Source organism: Parambassis ranga, chromosome 3 (genome assembly GCF_900634625.1).
Source record: "Parambassis ranga chromosome 3, fParRan2.1, whole genome shotgun sequence".
Lineage (NCBI taxonomy): Eukaryota > Metazoa > Chordata > Actinopteri > Ambassidae > Parambassis > Parambassis ranga.
The window spans coordinates 5,727,897-5,754,923 of record NC_041024.1 but is presented as its reverse complement, the minus strand read 5'-3'; the positions used below and the strand labels follow the sequence as shown (position 1 = coordinate 5,754,923).

Genomic DNA, 27,027 nt, shown 5'->3' with positions numbered 1-27,027 from the left:
TTCAAAAAGCCTCAAAAACTTCTAAGAAACTTGATCGGTACAGATCCAAGCAATGACGGAATGTTGCAGGAGAGCTCCAATTATTGTCTAGGTTTGTTTTGATATCACTAAGACACAATGTTCACTATGACATCACATGCTGAACACTATGACATCACAACCTAGACTGATAGTGGTGTCTAGAGATGTCAAACAAACTATTTTGTAGTGGTTGTTATGGCAATCATCTTGTTTTGAGGTTAACAAATCTGTAGCAAAGGATCTTGCGCTGTAGTGATCAAATAGCTCCTTAAGGATTAGTGGTAATTAGTTTGATTGCCATTGCTAGTCATATTGTTCTTCACCCTCTTTCTTCTTCTTTTTTATTCTACCGTATGTTTTTTTGGCGCAGCGTATCTTCAGCATACATCGACCGATTTCAGCCATTTAACTATCAAAATGTTCATCTCACAGAGGACATTCCGGGTCAACTTCAAGTCTTTTTCAAAAAATTATAGTTTTTCAAATATTAGGCAATTTCTGTGTCATTTTTAACATGGGAGTCTATGGAGGAGCCTTCAACGAGGGGCATCTGCCAAAAGTATCTCCTCCTACAAATTTCAAGCTACAGACTCCATTTTAAAACGCTCATTAGCTGCTGCTCTATCAAACTTGTATTTAGAATTTTCTAATTCCGAAACATTTCCACAAGCCAGGCTCTCAAAGTTGGAGTGGTTTTTGAGGTCTCCTCTGCTGTTACCATGGTGAAAGGCTGACACACAGAGGCATACAAAGCTCTGAATTGCTCTGATTCTCCAGCAATTCAGAGCAATCCTAAGATCTGAATTTTATCTTCAGTTTAAAAGGGTACAATTTGTGTTCAGTGCTAGCGCAAATAACTCTATAGTAGGCATAGGTATGTAGTGGTGACCTCTGCCACAAATCGATCTTTCTGTTCAAGCAGTCATTCATTCAGGGTGGAATACTAGTGGAATTTACTAGTGTTGGTTGCAAAACTGCATCATAATATATCTATCTAAAAAAACCCTGTATACTTCTTAATTTGAGTGGAAAACACAAATAAGATCACCTGGTCTTTAGTGTATCAAGTGACACTTCAATAATTGTAGTTGTAGGTGTTCCTCAGCACCAGCGTCAATGGGTAACAATGGAAATGTGACACATAAAATAACACGCTCGTTTTCTGCCTGTTTTCTGGTGCACCTCCATTCACCCACATCTGTTGAGTTCAACGGCTCTTGTTGTGTAGTCTGTCTTGAGACTGAAATAAAAAGCTGGTGGTAACCACAGTAACATAATCACCGCTTCTCTGCTGTGTCTGAATTTTTGAAAAACACACACATGCACCAGTTTTTGTTCTATAAGGATTTTTAAATGGACCATAAGCATTATTGTCGTATTAACAATAGGAAACTAAATTGATAGAGGTAAAGAGTTAATACTGAACTCAATTTCAGCAGGCGCTAATGATTTTTAATAAATGCTAATATTGCTCCTTGTCTGCTGGAGATGTGAATAGGCAACCTCAGCTGCAGGAGATGATGTGCGCAGCTCCCAGGTGTTAAGGATTCATTAATGGCTCATTTTTTTGTAAGGAAGACAATCTAAGTGTCAAAAACTCTGAATTTAATTGGATATCACTTTTTCTTTTTTCTTTACATTACTGTTAGCTTCTCCTTGATATTGCACCTCGTCTACCCAGACGACTTTGCACACAGTGCATTTTAATTTCAGCACCTTTGGCGTGTCCTTGAAGAATACGTCACCGTGGGACTGACTGTGCTGACGTGGAATAAATGAGGAACATGCGTGGTTCAACTGCTAAATGTTAATTCCCTCGGTGCTTGTTTTGACTCATATAATCATTTTGTTTTCACATGTGCTGATCCACGACATTTCACAGAAATGTCACTCTGTCATGACAAGGAAAAGTGCCAGAGCCAATTTTCCACAATATTGATTCCATCTCTCACTCGCACAACACCCAAAGGAAGCAAGGAAGGGCTGAACGAGTTAGAGGAGCATTAGCACTCTTCACTGGGAGAAAAAAAAAAAGTCTGCTTATGCTGGCACAACACCACTCTGACTGACTCTCCAGAGTTCAGCTGCCATCTCAGTATTTTATGATATAGTTATTGGGCTCTTAACATCTAATATTTATTTTCCCCTAAAATACATGCTACAGTGGATCTCTGCTCTCAGACCTTGTCTGCTGAATGTTTTTTTAAAAAAAAACCCATTTTAACTTATGATGCATGTCTGTTATTGCAAATGTATCATTAAAGTAATCTTGGATAACCTTTTTGGCAGCGTTCACGCAAAAATTCCAGAGGTGTTTCCACGCCTAAGCAGCACTCACTGCTGGCAGAACAGACACACACTGACAGCCATTCAGACAGGCTTGGAAAGGGTGAGCAAACAGCACTTCTCCTAAACACCTTGTTTATGCTTCTACTACCCACAGAGTTCAGCCGTAACGTGACAACATGAAAAGAAAGCACAAGTGACAACCACCACCCCTGCCTGTCACGCTCGTATCATTTTTTCCCCCTCGCCTCAGCCATGGGGAAAACAGCCAGCTAATGCCGTAGTTTGACAAACAGGAGGCTTGTGTGAGGCGGAGAAACACAGGGTTATTATGTGCTCTGCAGTTAAGGCCGGGGTCAACGCGGGTTATTGGAACCCTGCAGAGGTTGTTCTGTGCTGGAAAGGACAGAGCAGCAGAGCATAGTTTGAGCTCTAATGGAGGAATTTGAGATGTGATCAATATTGGGAATTCTGTTTGACAGAGCAAGGTTGCAGTTATGGTGGATCAGGAGGTCAGCTCCGGACAGTGACTGCAGGGGTTTTGTTTACACACCATGGCTACAAGCATTCATATAAATAGCAGCTTGGTAAAATCCCCTCAAGATTCTCAGCTGTTTCATCTTTGTAAACATTCTCATCTGAGGTTCGCGTGCATTTGCAAGCAACAGATTATAACAGTGAAAATTACAGTAACAATGGAAGCTTTTGAGTTCTGTAACTGCTGCATTCTCAGCAGACAAACAGACACTAACAGATAATAACACTGCGTTGTTGCATCAATGGAAAGCACCGACAAATGATTATATTGAACTCGACAATGCATAGTAATGACTACTACTGACTACTGCTTTTTCCTACTCTTATGTGCCTTTATACCTACAAATAGGGCTTGTCACGTTTTTTGATAAAGGCAACTTTATGTTGACAATGCCCACTTTTATCATCCCAACCCTTTTCCACTAATACAGATGGTAGAATGTTTTATATCAATTAGTGTTTTAAACTATAAATTGATTGCACCCTCTTCATACAAATATAAAGTAAAAGCAGATAAATAGTTCTCGAAAGTTTAGTGAGGTTGCAGAATGTTCCATAGAAGAGCTGTTAAGGAACATGGTGTGGTTTTATTGTACCTGCTGTCCTTCAATACATACTAATGCAGAGCCTTCTTATGTTACTGATGGGTTCTCGTCAAGTAAGCTAATCAGTATTAGCACCTCTACTATTTTCTGTACTCATATCTAATATCTATTTTTCACCTGGATATTGCTGTATGCTTTTCTTTGCCGATGATGCCATTTTTTTATTTCGCCAACTTTTGAGCAGATCAGGTCTTCTTCAGATTAACACCACTTTATCCAACCTTGTTAATGATGGGGAAAGTGTCTAACCCATGTTTATTGTTGTGAAGGGGCCTGGGTTTACTAGATCTATGATCTTTTCTTAAACTTAACCATATAGCTGGTGCATAAATCTAACCTAAACATTGACTGAAATGCAGGTAACAGGAGAAAGAAGTAGTTCGGCCCTCTCTGCTTGGTAAAGATCTGCAGCTGCTCTGTGAGGTTACAACATGTTGTGTTGACCACTATGCCATCCAGTGTTTATTCAGTGATGATAGCTGTGTGTCATTTGTTCATCTTGTCTAATAATTAGCTACATTTGCTTTGAGCTCAGTATTATCAGTAGTCTTTTTAATCGACAACATGCACTATATTGTCATCTGTTGTGTGTGTGGTCTCTGTTGCTTTGTATTGTACTGAATGTACATCTATACTGTATAACTGAATTAACAGACAGCCTATTTTGCTGCCAACAAAGGCTGCCATCTAATCTCTTCTTGCTGTGAAATAAAAGGTCTCATTGGTCTTTTACTTCATCATCTCTCTGTGTCTCGCTCTCTCGCCTGTCTCTGTGCATCTACCCGAGGCCGCCTGTAATCAGCAGGCCTTGAGCTCTCAGAAAGGTCATTCTGTCCCTTTGATGGTGTTTTGATTCATCCCTTCCTCTCTCTCCTCCCACCCTTCCCTTTCACCCCCTTTTTTTCTTTCTTACAGGGAAGCTGGAGAGTCACTACCACCAGGGTGCCAAGAAGGGGCTGGTCCCATCAGCTGCAGACTGACGTGGGAGGAAGAGCTCAGGCAGCAAAACACGATCTGATCACATGGGAACATGGCAGCTTATGTTTTCTAGAAATGTTTTGCCACATTCTTTCCACTGGTTAATCAAAGCCTCTATCAGGAGTTTCCATAGCTGACATTATCAAAATCAGCTCTGTGTAAGCATTTTTCATAAGAATTATTGGTTAAAAGTATGGAATAAAAAGTTGCTTAAAGCATATTGACAAATGTCTGCATCATTTTTTTTGGTCTTCAGTCAGTTCAGTCTGCTAGTTGCAGGCCTGTCATAGCCCGTCTCACACCCAAGGCCACATTTAGACCAACAATGGTGCTGTGTTTGAAAAAAAAAAAAAAAAGGAAGAAAACACAGCCCTCTCATTCATTTCAATGAGACCATTTCATTGGAACAGCAGGGGGGTGGGGGGGGGGGTGCAGAGAGCTTTGGCTGATCCTGGCTCAACAGCATAATCACCCAACAACACACAGTTCAGACTAATCAAACATATTCCATACCACCAAGTGTTTTTAGGTGCATTTCTTGAGAAAACATCATGACTTGTCAGTGCATGCTAAAAATGCAACACCCACCCGCCCACCCACCCAACAAAAAGGCTTGTCCCTGCCACAGCCATTACTATTGTCCTTGTTGTTTGCACTACTCGCAGTTCTTTCCTTTATGTTGTGTCTACATGTTGCATGTGTTTTCCTAAATAACAGTGTGTGGAGCTGGCTTGGCCACCATATAAACCACTGATGGTATTTCATGGATAGTATTTCATCTTCTCGGCTGTGCCTGTAGCGACATGCCCATGCTGAGGAAAACCCTTTGGACACGGTGATATTTTCAGTCGAAACATCATGCAGCTATCTGGCCTGCATGTTTGAGAAGAGGGTTCAGTTGACTTGGTTATACATTAAGAATACAAGTCAGACTAGTTCATTTAAACTTCTAAACACCTTAAATCATTTTTTTAAACATCTTGTGTGCTTGTATTCAAGTACACACTTGTAGATCTGAGATATCTATATTATTAAGTGCTGCCTCTGATTGATACCTTCCATGTATAATAGAATTTTAAGTTTCCACATTTCTTGCGTTGCTACGTCTCTTCCTTCCTTTCAGATGCATTGAGTTGCTTTTTGACTAAGCTCTTTCTTGCCTGAGGGCGTATTTCACCACGGTTTGAAAAGCATGGCATGAATCACCAGGACACATCAACACACACTCACACACCCATCCTGAGTTGTTATGTTTTAGCCTGTGCCTAGCATTGTAATTCACTGTTGATTAGCTTAGATTTACTGTTGTTTGAGTTGCAGATTAGCTGCAACTCTGTACTCCACTCCATTCAGCATGAGAACGCATAATTGCACCAGCCCTTCCAGTAATCTCCCACCCAGAGAATGTGAGAGGTCTCTTTTGTAAAGTTTCTCAATAGAAGGTGTTTTTTTTTTAGAGAGAGAGGTTGCTTAAGAATTTACTAAATTCAAACCCCCCAGAGAATCTGCGATGACAGCTACTTGCCCTGTGGGTGGCCTTTTCTTCTGTCTTCCAGATCAGGAGCATTTCTCCGGATGAGAGCAGACATCCAAGTTCACATAAACAAGAGCACAGTGAACAATCGAGCACATGCAGTTTTTACTAAGCCTCTTTGGATAAACACCATGAGATCATGTGCTGTTGGTTTTTCATGCACAAAAGATGATGTGATGTGCTTGTGTGGAGGAAATGCTCGAGGTGATCCATTTAAATAGTAAAACAGCCTCGTTGTCTGAGCTACAGTGAGTAGCGACACATAAACAGCTACCAGCAAATCATCTTTTTTTTTTTTTTTTTAAAATGCTTATTGGCTTTGTGGGATAAAGTTAGATGAGAAGTGTAAACATGGTTATTTGTTGTTATTTTGCAGAGCTAAGTTTTACATTTCGATTTTTAAATGGATTAAACAAACTAACTGTACTTAAAATGCTTTCAAATGTTATCTTTGAACAATGCCAGACTTGCAGATTCTTCCTATTTCCCTGTTTTATGCTAAGCTAAGCTAATCTGCTTTGGCAGTAACGCATAAAAATTGTGTGTAAAAACATGTCCATGTGACATAAATATGAACAAAGCAAGACTGAAAATGAGAAAAACTCCTGCAGATAAAGAAAAGATACTTCCAAGCCAGACCGAGGTATTGTAGGGACAAGCTCAAGAAAAGTTACACACACTGGAAGTGTGTTATTTGGGCAGATAAAACAAAACTAGAGCTCTTTCAGTCAGTGCAAATAAGGTACGTTATGCAATACACAGTTCAGTAAAGATATTGCTAACAACTGTTAAATTCTACACATCACTAGATATCGGAATTTATCAAAATTAAAGAAGCGCATTCTTCTAAAAATGTGATTATTTTCCTTCGCATCCTGCCATCAGGTCTGTTTTTCTGCTTCCTTTCCGAGTGCCTGAAGCTTCTTCTGCTACATCACACTGCAGCCACCCCGCCGTTAATGATGCTGGTGTACAGGGGAGAGGAACTAATCAGAGTAGATGAAGCAATATAACAGGCATGGCACCATCCAATTTTGAGCACCACCTGTTTCACAAGCGGGAACTCCAACAAAAATCCCGGTCATCATCCAACTTTCTTCCAATTAGCAGAGGCTTAAAATTAAATTAGACATTAAAAAAGGGAGTAATGTATTTATTCATCACTTTGGCTGAGAAAAAAAAAAGATGCCAGCGGAATTTTCTGAGTGAAATGAAATATAATTGACTCCAGTCCAACAGTATAACCCCTTCAACATCAAGCCAAGTTTCCAGTTGTAGAAGCAGCAGGACCTTTGTGTGCTCGCTGAGAGACTGATTGGTCTGAGGGCAGAGGGTCCCATCCCCCCCCTCCCTCCATCTCCCCACAGCCCTGGAAGAGGAATTAGGCTTTGGAGCACTGTAGAAGAGATGGTGGCAGGCTGGGGAACAATACAACTTGGGAACAGCTTATGGCTCATCCATCTCATAATCCGTCACAGAGCGCTGCCTGTCGAGTCGGGGTGGCTGCACAAAGGACATTTTCAGGAAAGGATGTTGTCAATATTTGCTCATTTAAGACAGTTTGACAGCAATTACACACTCTGGAATCATTACAATGCTGACTCCTTTCCACTCTAACATCCCAGGACTCTCCAACACATGCAACAATAACACAGAAGCAAACCTCAGATCAAATAAAAAAAAGGATTCTGGGAACATTTATGCTTATTTTAAGACGAATGAATGTATAGTTGGAGCCAGAAACCTGTTAGCATAGTTTAGCACAAAGACTGAAGCTAAGCTAGGTTTTACACACACTTATAAAACATTCTTACATGTACTTAAATGAGCTATGTATTGATTTAACAGGGTAATTTTGTCGCAGGCTGGAAAAGGATACTAGCAGTTCATCTATTCAGCTAATGTTTTTTTGTTTGTTTTGTTTTCTCACAACAATTTTATGGCACTTTGAAAACACATCAATTGGCATATTGTATAATGTATGGTTCTGCATTATCATTTCAACCACAACAGCCTGTTTGGCCTCCATTCCAAGAAAGATTCTTGCAGATTATGTTACCTTTACTGGCTGCTTCTGCCCAACCTAAGCAGTAGTATCGTTTGCAGTCTTGGAAGGTCTGTTAATAAACTACTTTTCCTCATCATGAGTATCTATCCTTGCTTCAGGAATTAGGCCTAATAGAGAAGAATTCCTACCATGTCTGTTGTGTGTCATGGTTCGTCAACTCTAGTTAGCCCAGAGGTCCGGGGTGGGCCCCATGTGAGGCGGGAAAACACATGAACTTTTAAAAAACTAATATTCCCTTAAGGCCAGTGAGTGAGACGCAGAAAGACATCTAGGATGTATTCTCAGTTCATGAAGACCTGTTTGCCCTTTAGGCAACAGTAAATGTTAATATCAGATCTATCAAAGACTGCGATCAGAGGAGGAAGATTGAACACATTTTACAAAAGACTGCTGATTTGTAGGAGCTCTCAGAGGGAGAGAGCAGATGCATAAATTCAATTAAAAATGGATTTCCCATCACAAATGGCTTTCACTCGCAGCCATTTCCAAAGATCCACTGATAAGTGATCAATTTAGTCCGTGACCTATTGACCTTGCTGAATGAGGTGGTATCTGTAGCAACACAAACGTAGCACGGGGGTATTTAAAATTATGGCCGCATCCATTTTTCCAAAGCAGGAAGCAGGAACACACACTGATTTTACTAGTGCTGCTAAAAACTGAAGACACTCCTGGGTCTTCACATTGAAGTAGCAGAAACCTCCCACCAGGAAGTCTTCCAGCCTCTCGTTGCTTTTTAACTCGCGTGATGCCACGCTGCAGACAGTTCAGTGTGTCTTCCAGGCCTCTTCTGTCAGGAAGGAGAACTCTCTGAACATTGTGTTCTGTCAAGCTTGAATATGTAAAAGAGTCCCTTCCAGGCTCCTGTAACAGATACATAACATGATTACCCTGGATTAACTATTTGCATATTGCTATATGATAGACAATAAATGCAAACACGCTCCTGCCACAGGCTTACAAATGTGTTCTCATTCTGTTAAATGAAGAGAGTTGTAGAGACAAAAAACTCTGAAAAATCATCAAACTGACAATAAAGCTTTTGTTGCTGGGTCCCTTACATTCATAGATGTCTTCTGCAAAACGCCTCATGACTGCGGTATGATTTCTGTTTGACTAATTGGGTCAAAACCCAAGTTTGTCCCAAATAAGTTGTCTCATACAAATTTAGAACAGGCAGTGAAAGATGTTTCACGCTTGATCTCATTTTTGTCAGAGGAGGGACACAGATCACGTGCTAAAAGGGAAATGAATGCGTCTTTTACAAGCTGTCAGTCTCCAGAGTTAGACTCTGCGTGCAACATTTCAGTCATAGTACCTTTAAATATGACATTTGATCATATTTAGATTGACTCTTGGTTCTTGGTCAACCTTACAGGTAGGAAAAGTGGCTTCTCCTTGTTGTCTCCAGGACTCCCATCCAGTAAGCACTAACGGCAGATGACCCTTCACTGATGTTTGCACAACTGTGACCAGACAGCCGAACCCTTAGGGTTAAAAAAGCAAAACAAACTCACGTCTCATCGTTGTCCATCACAAAACGCCCCACATTCACTACCTCGCACAAAATATACATCCATATATGTCCATGTCTATACAAGTTGTTGCAGTAATTTTATAGCTGCAGAGTTACACTAAGGTCTTCACACATATGAAGAAAATCTGGGCAAAGCATCACATAACACACCAACCTACAGAATGTGCAGTAACAACTCAACATGCTCTGAGGTGATACCATGCTGCTGACAGCTATGGAGCCACTCAGCTGTTGTTCTACTGATTAATAGATGAAAAACAGTTAATCTGACCTAGTCTCACAATGTAGTCATGCAATTCTGGCTAATCTGATGACAGAGCCAGAGACATGGATTCACCCTTTGAGGTCCTTACAGTCTGAAGACGAGAAAAAAAAATATTTCTGTGTCAACACTACAGTATATATTTCCAAGAGTTTAAATCGAGGCAACTGGACTCAAGGATTATTTTTTGAAGATGTTTTCTCCCCCAAGTGGCTTCTTCAGTTCTGCTACTTTTCTGGTTGGGAATCTGAGTTTTATGTGTTCAGGACCTCTGTGGGTGGATCTTGCAGGAACTCACATGACTATGATCCCTATAGTTGGTTAATGGTCAGTTAACAACCAGAAACTGTGTCTGGGCCCTGTGCAGGACTAGTTGATGGCCCATTGTTAGAGTTTGAATGGGAGTGAAGTCTGCTAGGAAGGGATGAAGGGACAGAGTTGTGAATAGGTGAGAGCTGATGCCTCAGCCTTCCTCCTCCTTATAGAGGGGATTTTTAATTTCACATAGATGGCTTCTTTGACTCCTCTTTCATACCATCTGTCCTCCCTGTCAAGAATTTGGACATTATTATCCTCAAAGGATCTTCAAAAAACAATCCTTGAGTCCAGTTGCCTCGATTTAAACTCTTGGAGATGACTATGGCTTGGATGAATGTGAGCATTCACAGATACTACAGTATATAGGTACATCATAACGTAATGCACACCCAAACAGAAATGTCATTACATTTCAAAGTCAAGGAGTCAATGGTGTGGTCCTTAGCTATACCCAACCAATCCCATGATTCATTGCATGCTGCTAACTGTTGGGTTTTTCCTCAAAGAGAATCCAGCCATCTGAAATTTGAATTGTTATCATCAGTGGTCGTGGTGGTTAGGCGTCAGGAGCAGCACGTCATTCAGCAGCTCTCGGTGCAACTTCTGTGGTGCACCAGGACCACATGTCTGTGTCATTAGAAGGATGCAGCAGCTTATAAGGAACGGAGTTCAGTGAGTGGCAACATTTTTTTATTTCATTCCTAACTGTCCTTGTATAAACTGCTCAGTAACGTTTATTAGCTGCAACATGATCTGCTCAGTTTCAGTGTCATAGCAGCACAACACAGTGTTTTCAACACCTTTACCGATCAAATGTTATCATGTTATGTGGTCAGATTTCTGCTCTGTGTGAATGTGCAGTCAGACACACAACGTGTGTTTAAACATGTGCTCGAGAACAAGCACCTCTCCTTTAAATGGGCTTCAGGGCTTTACAGTTTACTTTTATAGAGTAATGGAAAGATGATCACATGAATCAAGCCAGCCACTCTCTGATTCCACATGGCTGCCTGATTAGCCCCTTTTTTTTTCACTGATGGAAAACACATGGCGTGCACACAGCTTGTTCATTTCAGGTTCGAGTTGGTGTGGCGCTTAGCAGTGAGAGCACTTTGGAACCTTGAAGGGCAGCCATCATCTGAAATCTGCCTCCCCCCACCCCACGCCCCACCGGCCACTGACTGTTATTTAGCTTTCCAATGGAGGCTGGCTGTTCCCCTGGGAAGGCACGAGTGTGCCTGCCAGCAGGAATGCATGGGAGGCAGTAGAGGAAGATGGAGGATGGTGAGTGGCTGCTGCTGCTGCGTTTCCCCTCTGTGTGAAAATGAGTCCATTAATTCAGCCCCCTCCCCTGCCTCTCCATGAGCCCTCCCTGTGCCTGTTGTCTCTGTTTGTTAGCGAGATGATTCCTTCTGTCATGTCAAAGGCAACATTATCATATTCTTGTTGCCTGGGAAACCAGCACTGAGCGGGACAACGACTTAAAGCCTTCATGGTGTTTGAAGCTGGTAAACATAAAAGGTTATCCGTGGAGCTGCGAGAGTTGGAATAGTGACATATCTTTGTAGTATTTTATTTTTTTCCCATCTCCCCCCGCTCAGTGTTTTCTCAGAAACTCCCCTTTGGTTGTTTGTTAATGGATTCACTTCAGTAAAATTAGAGCATGGCTCAGGCAGTCGCAAAGGTAACATGTCCAATTTGCCTCGAGCGTGAAGACGGTGTTCTGACCTCGGCATTGATTTCTTTTGTGTATTAACAGATTTAAAAGTGTCGACATCCAGCGAGCTGCGCATTTGATGCACATTTGGTTCCTGTTGGCTAAACTAAATGCAATTACATGCATCATGAGGTGTTTATAACAGACTGCCTTATATAAGTTGTAACTAAAAAGCCTGTGTGAGTGTGCATGAGCCACTGGATAGGAGCAACCTTTGGGTTGCCAGGTTGTGACAAATCCCTCTGGCTGGTGTGTTTACCCTCCTTCTGCATAACACTTCCTTTATCATTGCAGCAGATAAGCTCTTTCATTCATGAGGTGGAGCGTTCAACCACTGGTGAAAGGCGCAGGACCAAAACCCTCATATTAAGTGCATGTTTAACTGTAAACCTGTGAGCCTATTGTGAGACATGTATTTATAATCATCCAATCAGATACGCTTATCTTAGTTAGGACCAGATCCTGAGAGGGACTTAAGCCTGAGTCAAAAAAGAATAAAAAAACAGGACTTGTGTGTCCATACAGACCTGAGAAATAGTCACACTGTTGGGAAATAAACACACATTTTGTAGTGTGAACAAAACAACAGGCTCCATGCTTCATGACACTGCATAGTATCCATGTGCAGTTCTCTAACTAGCATATTGTTTCACAAGGTATTGTCAATATTTCCTAACATATGAGACATTTGACTGTAAAAGCATGTTTTGTATTTAATGGTGAAAAAGTGCCGAAGCGCCAATAAATAACACTTCATCTGTAATAAATCAGCTGCAAAGTAGGTCACAGCATGTTTGGCTAACTCTCCCTGGTCACTCACTGGTTTGTGATCATTTGCAGTTAGAAACTACATTTTAGTTTGATTGTGTGTAACAGTATGATGGATAATAGCTCAAATAAAGGGAACAGAGTTTATAAAAAAGTGTTGCAGTATAATTGTTTTGATGTGTTTGCCTGAAACAGCCTTAGCTGTCATGACTCTTTCCCTCTCTCTTTTTCTTCTTCTTCTTTGATGCTGCCTCACAAATCACCAGGAAAGAGAAGATGCCGTCAGGTTCAGTACCATGATCTCTTTGTAACAACACTTCACAGGTTTTTTTAGCATGGATCGTAGCCACCCACTCAATGTTTCCGAATTCACCTTATACTCATTTAGAGAACATAAAATGTAACAGAATAAAAAAAGTACCTCCTTCAATGCCTTTTATTTACCTAATGTTTGGTGGCATCTTGATGAGTGCTGTGAAATTGTCCCTGGATTTAAGAAAGATGATGATGTGTCCTTCAACTGCAGCCATCTGGGATCCTTTGTTTACTTTGCACCAGTATAGCTAGCCGGCTAGCTCCCGCTCTGTTTTTATTGTATGTTTAGATGCATTAAAATGTTTAATATTTAAGAGACAGGCTATATGAGATCAATATTTCATATTTAAATCTAATGCTGATGTCACAACCACCTTAGCACCCATTGTTTTATACCATTACATATCTCACATTTATTTTATTATTATTGGATTGTGCCTCTGTCTAATAAAAAAAAAGCCAGATATTTTATATATAGGATACTTTGGATTTTCCTATTATAATTTGATATTACACAGGACTGCCAATGAAATTTGAAAACAAATCTGAGTTTTTAGGTTGGGAGTGGAGGGGAGTTGAACTTATGACCTCAGCATTTCTCAAATCTTGGCTGTCCCTGCGTCTGTCCACCAGCTGTATTTCATTTTCATAGCAGCTGGACTCGCTGGTGGATATTCCTCGATGAAAACAAACACATTAGTAACTCACAGTCCATTCAGTGCGGCGGATCCAGTTCCGGGTTTTGTTTTTTTTTTTTAAACTCTGGGCTCCACAGCGTGTGACAGTTCAATCCGAGAGGAACCGGCCTTGTCCTGGATTTCCTGCGCGCTCCCGCTGCTGCTGCTGCTGCTGGTTGGCTACATTGTATCAGTTCCCACACGAAGAACCAGCACGGCGCTCATCCAGAAACGGTGAATTACGGAGGAATTAACCTGGATGGAAAGCTACTCGCGGTGGGATTAATTGGTGGAAGGTCACGAAAAGAGGAGCGGACTTGTGTCGGGCTCGCACCGCTGAGAATGCGCTCGGGACTCGGCTGTTTTCGCTGTGGACGGTATCTCGAAGTGTGATGGCAGAAGTCCAGTGAATCGCTGGCCTCCCCTCCTCTCTTGTGTTGGATGTCTTGGGGAGTGCGCTGCCACAGCTCACTGGTGCTTCAGATTTTCTAAGAGGTTTTTATTGTAATCAAAATCTCATCAGCCTGACTTGTTTTTTTTTTTTTTTTTTTTAATGGAGCGAACGCCACCATGGGCAGACTACGCTTTGGAATAGGAGTATCTAGCTAAGTCGGTAAGTTAGTACATTTATCTCATTTTTTCCCTCCTCTTATTGTTGGTAGTGCTTCGACTCGTTAGCCATTTAACGTTAGCCTTGCGTGCAAAGCGGGTAAGCTAGCTTCACTCCGTGTAGCTCAACACAGCATGCAGCAAGCAAGCAAGCTAGCCAAGGCTGACTGCACTCTGAGCTCATTGTTTCAGTCTGCCAGCTAAGCTAACGTTACAGTCACATTAGGTCATTACAGCGAGCTAACTGTTAGCCTCTTCGGCTAACGTGTGAACTTAATGGCTAAACATTTATAGCACGCTATAGTGACGGTCACCAGCAGTTCTATCGCGTGTATAAAACACTTAACCTGCCGGCGCCATTTATTCTGCTGTTCAATGTTAATAGTTTGGGAAACAAATCGTGTAAGCAGGAAATGGTTAAAGCTGCACATAACACCAGTGGAGTGCTATAGTGTTTCTCAAGCTGGGTACCGGGGACCCCAGGGGGTCCACCAGGGTCAGAGAGGGGGGGGGGGGGTCCTCAAGAAAAGCTTGAAAATGATTTATCTGTCAGTCCTGGTGCTTCAGCAGTATATTAGAACATTTTTTTTTTTTACCTCTGGTGTCACTGTGAGAACAGTGTGAACAGTTTCACACTTTATATCATCTTTCAAAATCTCTCAAAATGGTGGACAGTGGTCAAATAAAGGTCAGAAGCTAACAGAACATGATAAATGGAAGTAATTTCTTGCTTGATTCGTATTGTTTGTGTTGTTCCATCTTAGAAAACCTAGTCACCACAGTTATTATTGCCAACCCTTCACTCTACCATGTAGCCTACCTAGCTTCCTCCATACTCGGATTCGTACATAAATGTACGCAAAAGTTTCATTTCACCACCAAAACACCAGTTGGCGCTGTGGTGTCCATAGCCTTTTTTTGTTAATCGCAGGTTTGTGGCTTATTTAATACGCCAGCCTTTCCTCTGTGAAACATTTTGTTGTGCCTCTGTTGGCATCAGCGGTAGTAATGGAGGCCGCCATGTTAAAGGACTAGCCGGCTTTTCATAGAAAGCACGTAGAGTCGTGCACTGCCAGTGTGTTGGCTTTGTTGTAATGTTGCGAACAGACAAACGGTTAGCAAAGGTGGAATAAAAGAGGCAGTGTATGGTACAACTTTTTTTTCAACCGTGTTGAAGATGATGCTAACAAATGTTACTTTTACTGAAACTACTACAAAATAGAAAAAGGATGTTTTCAAAGAAGATGGTGTGTAGAAGAACCGAAGCTGAAGGATGGTTAATATTTGGTTCCTGTCCAGCCACTGAGATGCGTAACCAAGAAAAAAGATTTTCTGATGTTGGCAGGATTTGATGATTTATTGTGTGTTATTGTCTCCAATCACAACAAATGCTCAGTATAGGTGGGGGAAGATCAAATGCTACCAACCTGACCAATCACAGTGGTTGGGATCCATGTTTCCAATTTGTTGCTAGGTTTCTTGTCAAGCTATTGTGTAGGATGTTCAGCTTCCTCGGGCCCGTTAGTATAAATTTCATGATTTGTATTTGTGTTTAGTGACAAAACTTAGAGACAGTGTGTGTTAAACTTGTTGAAAATTGTACATTATGGCTTTTATAAATGTTAGTTTGCTATATTTTCATTGACAGTAAGTGGTTCATGGGGAAGAGATGGTGAAAAGTGAGATTTATCTTTCATTGTTATTGTGCAAACATCCTGAAAACATAAACTTGTCATGGGGTTTGCACAGTCTTGCTTGTGGTGCTCAGTGTTTAGGATTGATTGATTATATTTGTCATTTACCTAGCATGTTTCTCACCGCTGTGGAGCGTTTACAGTGCTTCACTCAAGGTCTTCCGTGGCTTCACCATTATCTCATGGGAACATATTTTAGGGGGCTCTTAGTGTACTAAAGGATGATTGATGAACTGGCCAGGCTTAGCTGTTATACATGCCAATATTAGGTTTTTGCAGATATACAGATTTGTGTGACAGTCGCAGTACAGATTTGTCGAACTACCATTATGCCTACAGCACCGAGCCCTGACAAATCCAAACCCTTATATCACTCTATAGGTAAGCATAATGCAGGCACAAGTTGGTTAGTAATATTCATTATCGCTGGCCTTCAATACTGTGCGATTGAAATCATCATGAGTCAAATGACTTTGAACGTTTGGCTGTGAAACGATTTTGTGTCCTAAGAGGTTTAAGCATTCTTGGCAAATGGTGTAGTTACTTTAAATATCTGGTTAGTACATTGTCTGATTGGATAAAACCCATGCAAAATGTTGGAATTAATTTGTGTACAGCTCTGCCAGAGAGGCCAGTAGACATTACTGTTGCTCAAAGTGAAAGGTTGGTATGCAGCCATCATAGCCTGAGCAGGCAGATGTCAGTCATGATTCCAAGTGACATACAGGAAGCAGCCAGGTAGACAAAACAAGCACATGCACATACAGGAACATGAAATATAATAGTGAGAGCTTGCCAACAAAGTATGCTGCATATCAGTTGCAATAATTTGCTCAGCTAGCCAAATAAAACTGTTTCTGTGTCATCTGAGTGACTATAGTTTGGCAGCAGCAACCCTATATGTTTGAAAAGAGCTTTATTCTTAGTCCTCTCCCCAGCCTTCCCCTCTACCCCTTAAACTGAATGCAATACAAAAGATGGAAATATAACAATATTAGGCCCAGAGGGTTTACAACAAAATTGAATCCATGCAGACAATAATAACAACAAAGCTCTTTTAAAGCAAATGTGTTCTTTTTTTTGTCTCATCTAGTGAAGAAAATTCAACATTTTCTCTGTGAGGCAGTGACCTGCTGCAGTACAGCCAACTGCTCTTTCAAAGACACTTCCTCTTATCTGTTTTTTGTAGTAGTAATTTGTTCTAATCACTGTAAGGCTGTTAGATGTCGTGTTGTAGTGAACCAGTGACATTTTTGTGCAGTCTGGCAAAGCTGTCACTTGTGAAGGTACATTCAAGACTCTATTGTGAACACACGGAATACCACTTGAGGAAATTCCTGTTTCCTTATTCAGTTGCTTTACGTCTGTGTTAACTGATCTGCAGGTGTGTAATGCTTTTTCGATAATGGAAGCTACTGTGAAAGTGTTTTTGATTAAACTGTGGTTTCAGATTTTGTTGTTTGTCTACAACAAAAAGATTTAATAACCTTTAAAATCAGTGAAAGTTTTGTGTTTGTCAGTCTTTATCTGTTTTAAAATCTGCATTGGAATAGATACCACTGCTGAGGAAAAGAATTTAACAGTATTTGTTTAGAGGTGCAAAGCATTAGATTAGCTCAGGACAAGGGGATTACGTTGGCTTTGTAAGGCTGCTGTCATCTCATGGATACACCACCAGCAAAGTAAGAAAGGATTTAGTGTGCATTCCTGAAGGTGGCCGGCCATTTGAAGTCTATCAGGTAGCTAAAAATCAATCCAGAGAAGCCTTTTACTTTGGCTGTATCTATACCCACATACCAAATGATATATGAATACATGCTAAATGAGAAGCCTATCCACTCCTTAATTCCCTTTGTGCTGTGGTGAGTCCTTGTTAAGCTTCCTAATGCAGTTAGTGTCATTAGACAGGTTGAGATGAGATGGAGCATCTTTGTACTTTGTACCGTGTTTCCCCACAGTTGAGATTCATTTGAAGTGATCCTCCCAGAGCGATGGGGGTTGGGCTGAGTGTGAGTGCTAGTGGGAAGCTCCCAACACCCAACGCTTACTTGGGCGTCTGCAGGAAAAACAGCATTACAGGCAAGGGCTGGCTTACAGATAGCAGCCAGTGATTACCATTTGAAAACAGCACTTAAACACATCTATAATGAATAAACACTCTTTGCAGCTTCTCAAATAGAAAAATGTTGCTCTTCTGTGGATTTTAAAAATGATCATCACTTCGTGGCTTTTGTTTTAAGGACATTCTTATGGGCATATCAATTGTTTACTGATGTTTTGTAAGTCATACAATAAATCAAGAAAATGACTGTGATTGTGATAGTAATTATTAGCTGCAGGGCAACTGCGTCCAGGACATAATTCCTATGTTCCTACCCCCTGCTGCATTAGTACAGCACAATAGGATTAGTTGTAGATGGAAGTTTTGGGCTGAAATGCTGTTTCAGTTGCAGCCAATGGCAGCTCTTAAAGGCACAGACAGTCTCTATTTGTCAAAAGGAAGTTAGAAAAGCTGGGAACATGAACATTTTCTTACTATTCTTGCTCACCAATGTCTGCTTAGTCTTTTGTTTAAGCTAGCCTTCACCTTGTTGTATTATAACAGCCATAAAGAAAAATATTTTACACCAAACTAGAGACTTACACAAATCAAACCATAATGGGATATTTTTTCTGACTGAAATGTGTCATGTTAGAGTAAACAAATCATGTGCTATAGATCTTTGTTTCTGTAGTCAATATTGATTGATACTCATCTATCCAAGCTGTAGACCAACTAGGGACACATTTAGTGGAGGCAAACGTATCTGGCAGGGGTACCAAAATCGATTTCATATATGAGAACTGTTATGAGAGGACATTACCTTCTCCTTTTTTACCATTGTGTTGAAAAACTTGACTACATTTGACAGTCGTCACGTGAGCTGTAAAGACTTATCATGGGTCAAAGAATATGCAACTCTGCCTTAGTTTTACAGCATTGATTGGATTTCTCGCTTGTGAATTGCCAATTACAGCAGAAAAAAACAGCACACTCTGAAAGCTTGTTGCACAGTCGCTGCTGTGCCAGAAACTGGTGATCCATCTTTTCCTGGGATGCAAGCCCAGGTTACACTCAACTCTCTCCCCCCCACCACACAAGCTATAAAGATATTGTCAGCTTTTGTGGCGCAGCGCAGTCTGGAAGGCAGCAAAAATGCTGTCTCATTTGCTTTTGACTTGAATTATCGTTGTATAGGTTCTTAGAAAGAAGTGCTGCACTGATTATGGGTACATTCAAGCTGATTTTTTGTGTTGTTGTGCAAACGAAGCTCTGTCAGTTTAAATTAGAATGTTGAACACACTTTCAGTACGGTCTTCATTCATCCACTCATAAGCAACATGACCTCGTTAATCAATCACGCTTCGCTTGGTCCCGACGCTGGTGATCTTCTCAATGCAACACATGATAATCCACAAATGTTTGATTAATATACCAATGTATAGAACATTGTATGTATTTATTGCGTTCTTCTACAGTTCATATATCAGTTTGTTGACAGACAGCAATTAAATCTAGTTTCATCCCAGATGCGGTGAGCTTGATTTTTAGCTGTAGGAATGTCACAGTCTTTTATAAAGAGACATTTATTTTTGAGTTAAGCTTAGTGTAGAGCATGAAAGGTCTTTGAAGATGTGATGTACAGGAATTCTTCAGAGCACATCAATACTGTAGTGCAGTGGCAGTGCGTGGGTGGCTCCCCGTTGCCCTAATCACACTGCAGAATCCACTGTCATCTGTAGAATCAAAGAGAAACCGCTGTCTTTCTCAGATGACACCAGCCTTGCTCATGATATTGATGACTAAATGAGAGAAGATCCACAAGTGACACAGATTCACCCGTCCAAAGTAAAATTGGATGATCAGTTGGAACTGCAGCTTCTTTGAAAGTAGTATTTCTTCTTCTTCTCCTTCTGGACTAAACTGTGTGAATGTTAGCCAAGCTCCACTATCCTGTTTCATCTTACTGCGTGGGCACACATGAAAGCAGAGATGCTACATTGCTTTAGCTTAAACCATATTCCCCATTAAAGTTGCTTCAGTTTAAAGACCTGTGAAGAGTTACTGTTTTAGGCTCATTGTTATCCTGACCAGTTCTTTCCTTTTGCTGTGCATGGAGAGCGCTAGGTTTAAAGGCTGTGGCTGTTTGATCATCCAAGACTATATATATATTTCATGGGGCTGGTTTAGTGAGTGCAAAACCATTACTGAAAATGCTGGGTGTGAATTCATGTTTCTGTCATTTAGAAACTGGTTGTGTTATCAGACACAAGAAATCCACCTTTACTCATGAACATTCAACAAAATAGTCTGTTCTGGCATGTAGTTGGAGCGAATGTTATCTAGACTCTAAGGTTTCAGCTGTGATGGTTGGCAAGTTACCCTCAGTAACCACATTTGGGCCACTTTCAACCATCTTGTGTAGTCTGGTTGCTGTTTTTGGTAAAAAGCACACTGTTCTGTCCTCTTTACTCTTATCCACGGCCAAATGATATCACATTTACAAGAAAATTATGGTGTTCAAAAAATGTTTAACCTGCTGGAAAAGGCTATTAAACTTTCATGTTTTTAATTTATGGGTGAGATATCAAAAGTTGCACAAGCTATATGGGTGTCATGTTTCAGGTGATTTGATTTCACAGGCCTATTTAAATCTGCTATGACAACAAATTGTACCCTTTCACACTGAAGACAAAAGCCAGATGTTAGTGGGTGTTAGCAGGCTTTTTGTTCAGTGTGAAAGAGGCTTAAGGGTGCTGCCGTTTACTACACCATTGTCCTTGTAGGACGTTCTCTTTTAAGCAGTAAATGTGAAGGTCTTGTTCTGTTCACTTTATTTCATAGCACCTGCTCTTAAAACTTTCAAGCTCTGAATTATGTTTGTTTTGCTCCTATTTGCTCTTGTCAGTATTTTGTGCTTTGATGACATGATGTGTTAACAAATAGTCGAATAATGAACCACATCATCTACAAACTGGGAAAACTGTTAACACCAAATGAAAGTAAAACTCTACCAGTTGATAATTATTGGCAGGCCCAGTAGAAACTCTTCTTAAATATGGTAACAAGGGCAACATAAAGCAGCCACAGTAACTGCTCAACATGACTGATGGAATAAATTGAAATGTTAATGCAAGAATTGAGGTTAATTACACATAGTTTTTTTTTTTTTTTTGGATCAAATCTGATTAAAAAAATTGACAAACTTAACATGCAGTCCGGGGGTAGGAAGCAGTTCTTATCTGTCTGGGTTCATTTTCTTTGCAAAAAGGTGACGTAACAGATTCCCATATTTGGACAGAAAATTTATGTCATGCCTTGATAAACAGTATTATGCAATTTCACATGTGATTAAAGAAAAATCAATGGAAAGATTGCACATTAAAGGCCATTTAATCTCAGGAGTAGAGACACCATTCAAAGCTCAGTATGGTGGCCAGAGAGTGCAGTTAATCAGAAACAAGCAACACTTGCAGCAATCAGCCATTACAGGGGGAAAAAAGATCAGTAATGATGGCTGATGGATCACGCTGTGTAGCCACAGGCAGTGTATATTGTTTGGCTTCAGTGCCAGTGCCATGATGATAAAAACATTTGCAGTGTGGACATTTGTCTAAACAGCCAGAGAAGCAATCTTGTGGCTTTAACATGAGCGATTTGAACTGTCCTGACTGGTTTGGAAAAAATATGGGTGTGTAATGTTTCACTCAGCAGCTCCTGGCAGATTTATTGCTTTGTGTTGAGACGTTGTGGTATCTATGTGCGGGACGACGGCGGGTGTATGGGCACAACAAGAATTGTAATCGGACAGCATTTTCTGGTTTGTGTTTTCTCCCTCATCTTGCTATTGTGGGTTATATTTTTCCAAACGCAGATTCATTTGTATTTTGTGAAACCAGTTCAACTGAGAGACTACAATGGTGCAAGTGAAGGTAAATTAAATTATTTTCTGTGTATAGTAAATGCACAACATGGTCTAATAATGTACAACACATCCATCTAGCAAGATGGCAGTTAGCTCCTAGGCTGGGCTGTAAATCAGTTCCTATGCCATACAACATCTACAACTGGAGTAGGAGAAACAGCTCACCAGAGAAGCATAAATCTAGCTTTAGTGTTATTAGTAGTAAAGTGAAATACTGAGATACTCCAACATATGAGCATATCAGACTAAATGGAATAAGTCTATGTACCTGTTTCCTATGCATTTTAATTTGCCAGACGCGTAAAGGAGGATTATTGACGTTGGTGGAGGAACAGGAAAGCAGGCAGACATGTTGAATAGGAGAGGTAAATGGATATCGAAGAGAGAGGAGTTTGCATCAATGGCAATGAGAAGGCACAGCTTACTGTTTTTGGAGATGGTGGTTGCAACCAGTGTTGAAAATACGGCTGTCAAATGTACTAATGAGGCCATTGTATTTATAATAAATATGTGGTGGCATTCATAGATCATACTTGATCTGGTCACACAATGAACTGCTGTGGGCAGGGACAGTTATGTGTATGCTACGTTATTATAACAGCTTACGCTGTTAGACAGATGGGGAATTTTTTTTGTCAATGTAGTATCCTTAGTTCCCCTTTCTCTAATGCAGTCTGATGGCATGGCAAAAGCTGTTTAAAGTTGGCATTTATGATCTGTTGTTTCCATAGAGAAAACCAACAATCCTTTTAATGTTTAGACATTGGTTATTTCCTGTTAAATCAGCAGGAAGGATAAAGCTTCTAACTTGTTGCTTAATTCACAAATCTTGTTTTATCAATATACTGACTATGACTAATGTTCCAACACTGCAAAGTAGCATGGTACTGCCTCCCTACCCCTTTGTTGCATACATTTTCCATCATTTTAAATGCCAGCTGTGATTGAGTGTGTACATGGTTCAGCACTTTCTGTCGGATGGTACTACCTCCTTCTGTTTCATTATGGGCACATTATCAGTTGGAAGATGAAGCTGCTTGGAAGTGAAAGGAATAGACCCCATTTATTGTGATGGATAAAAATAATCAGCTATAGTGCAATTAATTGACTTCGCACTGTCAAAACCTGTAATGGTTAATTGGCTCTAAATTATTGCTTACTCCCGATACTTGTCAGTTTTTGAATGTGACACAATTGTGCCTCTCAGGAACAGATCAGTGCTACATTGATTCTGGAAAGTGACCATGTCAGAGTGACAATGCCATTTGAAGCCTGGCTTGTTGACTCGGCCTCTGTTACGCAGCTGCTGTAAGAGAGGCAGCCAGTTATTTGAGGTTAATGGTTGTCCATGCCCTCTCTCTAGTTAGACATTCACATGGCAACACCACCACTGTCCATGGTGCAAACAGTAGTGCAGTATATTAGTCACTCTGCAGTGGCCTGACTCTACACAGGAGCAGTGTTTAATGTAGTGCTTTTATTGTTTTATTACAGATTTCTGCAGATCAGTGTAGTGTAATAGAATAATTCCACATGGATTAAACTAGTGTAACACTTGAAAATGTCCAGAGAATATCTGTGTGGATACCATCAGCTTCACTGTGTGCACTGTGTGCAGATGGGTATTTCAGTTTTCAGTAAGAATTTGTTGGAATCCTGCCTGGCAAGCTGCTCGTGCAGGAATGCATGTAATAAACAGTTCACAAAAGACTGCAGGGAAAAAAATAGTGTCTTTATCTTATTCTGTTACACACTGCCCCATTAAAAACACACACACGTACACAGTACAGTGTTAGTCAAGAGACTGTTTGCTCTTTAGCCTAGAGCTTGTCCTTTTAGAATTCTTCCTTCTGCCTCATTTGTCATTCAGTATTTGAGTTACTAAAAGAAGCTGATTTTACACAATGTATTTTTTGAACTCGTCTGTTTACATTCTGGATTCTGTGAGGCGGTTAATGGAGGAAATATTCCATATATCACACATGGTACAAACTGTTTTTAGCAATAGAACAGTATGTACCTGTTCTGGTGCTTTTTACTTTTAGATTGTCTTTTGTTTTTTAGTAAGAATCCTCAATGAAATGAAGTTCAGGTAAATGTTAAGGCTCTTTTGAAATTGTATTCATTCTTTACATAATGGTTTGTTGTTCTTCTCTTTTTAAAGGTTCTAAGATATAGTGTCAACCAGAAAACATTTATAATGTTTGTCTCTTCTGCTGCCGTTTCAATGTGCTTTGGCATTCATGTGTAAATTGTGTGGAGTGGGCGTTCAGCATATGGCCTCCAACTAGTACTTCCAAGTACTCCACTTGCATGTTGTAGCAATGTGTTAGTTATATTAATGGTATTTTTTCCGTATTGTTCCATTTAGCATCTAAGCCCTTTTGATGATATTGAAATCATATGTACTGTTAAAATTACTTGTAAAAGAAAGCATACAGTTAGGCTGCAGGCAGGCATGCAAGACTGAAAATTCTCCTGTCAAGTTCACTGACCACCACCAACCCCTAAACTGTTGCTGATCCCTTAGTGTGATAAAATCAAACATCTCTGCAAACTGACCCAAAGTCTGGGTTGTTTATCTTGAACAGCTCAAGTTTGAGGACCGTCACAGGAAAAGGCCAATGAGGTGAAGAAGAGGAAATGCCCATTAAATAGAGATGGCTGTATCTCATCCATCATATCCGTCAGAGTGAATGAGCACAACAGAAAGTTAGAGAGGGCTGAGAGTGCCTGTGCTTACCAAGAAATATGATTGTTATGTGAACTTCCGACAGAGATTTTTATCATTTAAGGCCAACAGGCATGTTAAAAAATCAGTAGCATCTCTGCAGGAGTGGTTTTTAGCATATTCATGCATGCCTGTGCTGAGTTTCAGTGATTGCAGTGGTTAATCTAATGCTGACTAATATACTTTCTCCACCATCAACAGTGATAATCACACATCAACATAACCTGTCTTTCACCACCTCCTGAAAATACCTCTGTAAACACACACACCTCCCTTCTATGACTGAAAATGAGGTCATTTCTTGGAAATGCAAGACCTTGATCAGTTAGAATTGTAAAGCATTGTCTCCTTTCTGAAATTTAACTTTAAAACCAGTGGAAAACATCTGTGGAAACAGATTAGGGTAACAGGCATCTTTATTTACATTACAATCACAGCAACACAGGAAGTTGCACCACCGCCTGTTTGTTTACTACTACTGACTGTCTTAGAATGTCTGAACAAACTTCTGAGGCTTGTTTGGAAGGATGTTGATCTTGCTGGGTTTTTTTTTTGTGACAAAATGTCAGATTTTTTTCATGCTGGTTTTATTGTGAGAAGCTGTGGCTGTATGAAAAGCATTTTTTGACAGCAGACCACATAAAGTTCAGCACAGCAAAGGTTATTTAGACTGACACAATATCTGGCTGAGGAGGGTGTAGTGGTGGTGGGAATCTTCAGGTACCTCATGATTATTAATCGAATATTGATGCAGCCTGAATCAATGCATCTTAAAACAATTAAGTAACATTGTTTTCTCCTGAGTTATCACTAATAACTGACACTTGCTATAGATAACAGAGAAATAAGAGATGAATGTATTTCTTTCATTAAATAGAAGGCATGTACACTAAAATGTTACAATTGCACTGAATCAAAATATGCCCTAGTTAATTCAGACAAAACAAAAATACTTCACTGTGCCAAATACTGCCAAGGACTGCATTTTATAGAAAAAATATAACCTTATTCTTTGTTAGCAATAATAATGGTTTTAGATTTCAGTAAGCAACATAAAAGATTGTACTGTGTACACACCCCCGATTCTGAATTGTCCACGACCAAATTGCAATGCATCAAAGTATCAATTTTTACTCCCACCACTAGGGTGTAGTTTACAAAACAAAGCACTTCAAGAGCTCCCATCTCTCCACTAGTACTTTTCCTGCCTCTGAATAATTTAGTTTCATGGTTAATGGGGGAGGTTCACTTGCTTTGTTTTCTAGTAATACAGTTGACTTTCAAACCATTTTCATCCATGACTGCTCTGAGCTTTTGGAAGGAGGTTTAACATGGATATTTACAGCATAGTGTGGATGATCCCAACCTTCTACAGGATATACGGTAGCATTTCATGTGTATTTGAATGTACTACTTGCTCTCTAATGACAACTGACAGCAGTCTTCTCTGTAACCAACTTAGTTTAATTAAGATGAGACTACCAGAGCTGTAGACAGGAATGTCATACTAATTGCTGGATTATTCTAAACTCCTTATAGAAAGCAAAGCATTCTGTGTCAGTATAGGTACATCTTAATTAGCAATAACACTTGATAATATGGTGCCATCACTTATTCCTTCCTGTTGTCACCATCAAAACAAGGCTGTATTTGTCGCTGCATTACTATGCAGATGATACTATCTTGTACTTCAACAAAAATAGGAATATATGAAAAGGAATAGTAAAACAAACCAATGATGAGGTAAGGTGAATCCTTCACTGCAACAGAAACGCAAAGACCGAACAAGCTGTGGTGGTGTTAATTTTAACAAGGAGGACTGGTGTCAGATCAGTACAGAAGTCTGGATATTCTATATTTGGACTTTTATCTTCTTTGCAGAGAAATTCAATAAATGGTCACAAACTAAGCTCCCTCAAATGAACAAGTAATGTTTGAACAAGTAAAAATTGTATGCGGTGGTAATTTTGAAAACATTTCACCTTGATGTTGGGGTGCAAAAAATGACTAATATTTCTCCGGAGTATAAATGTGCTGTATTAGTGATCCACTACACTCCTACACACCAAAATGGGTGTAATAATGTAAAATTAAAACTCATCACAGATATCGAGCTAAAGTCTCTCCACTGAGATGTTAAGCTTGCACTTAGTGGGTTTATTTTACAACTGACCACAAGACACAAGCAAGTGTGCCACGGTAGATGCGGATGCTGTTACTACATCAGCTTGCATTGAGACAGAGTGCCTCAATTATAGCATGAAGAGAGCAGAGATAATTAGAAGTGTTTTGAGAATCTCGGTGGCTGGCTTTTGTAATTCAGAAATTACAGCAGAGTGGAATGGCTTAGCATGTTAATGGAGCTGCTCTTGTTTCTGCTCAAGTCCTCTTTCAGCAGAGGAAA

The 27,027-nt window shown here is 40.2% G+C and overlaps 2 protein-coding genes across 2 annotated transcripts in view; both read left to right on the top strand.

Moving 5' to 3' along the window:
* trip4 (thyroid hormone receptor interactor 4) overlaps positions 1 to 4,651 on the top strand; it is a 70,411-nt gene extending 65,760 nt beyond the window's left edge. The window contains exon 13 of the mRNA XM_028402514.1: positions 4,365 to 4,651. Coding sequence (XP_028258315.1) covers positions 4,365 to 4,429 — 65 coding nt within the window. The 3' untranslated portion in view covers positions 4,430 to 4,651. The remainder of the gene's footprint in view (positions 1 to 4,364) is intronic.
* A 9,114-nt stretch (positions 4,652 to 13,765) lies between these two features.
* The window catches only part of znf609b (zinc finger protein 609b), a 65,728-nt gene continuing 52,466 nt past the window's right edge, over positions 13,766 to 27,027 (top strand). The window contains exon 1 of the mRNA XM_028401465.1: positions 13,766 to 14,236. The gene's annotated coding sequence lies outside the window, so the exon portion shown is untranslated. The remainder of the gene's footprint in view (positions 14,237 to 27,027) is intronic.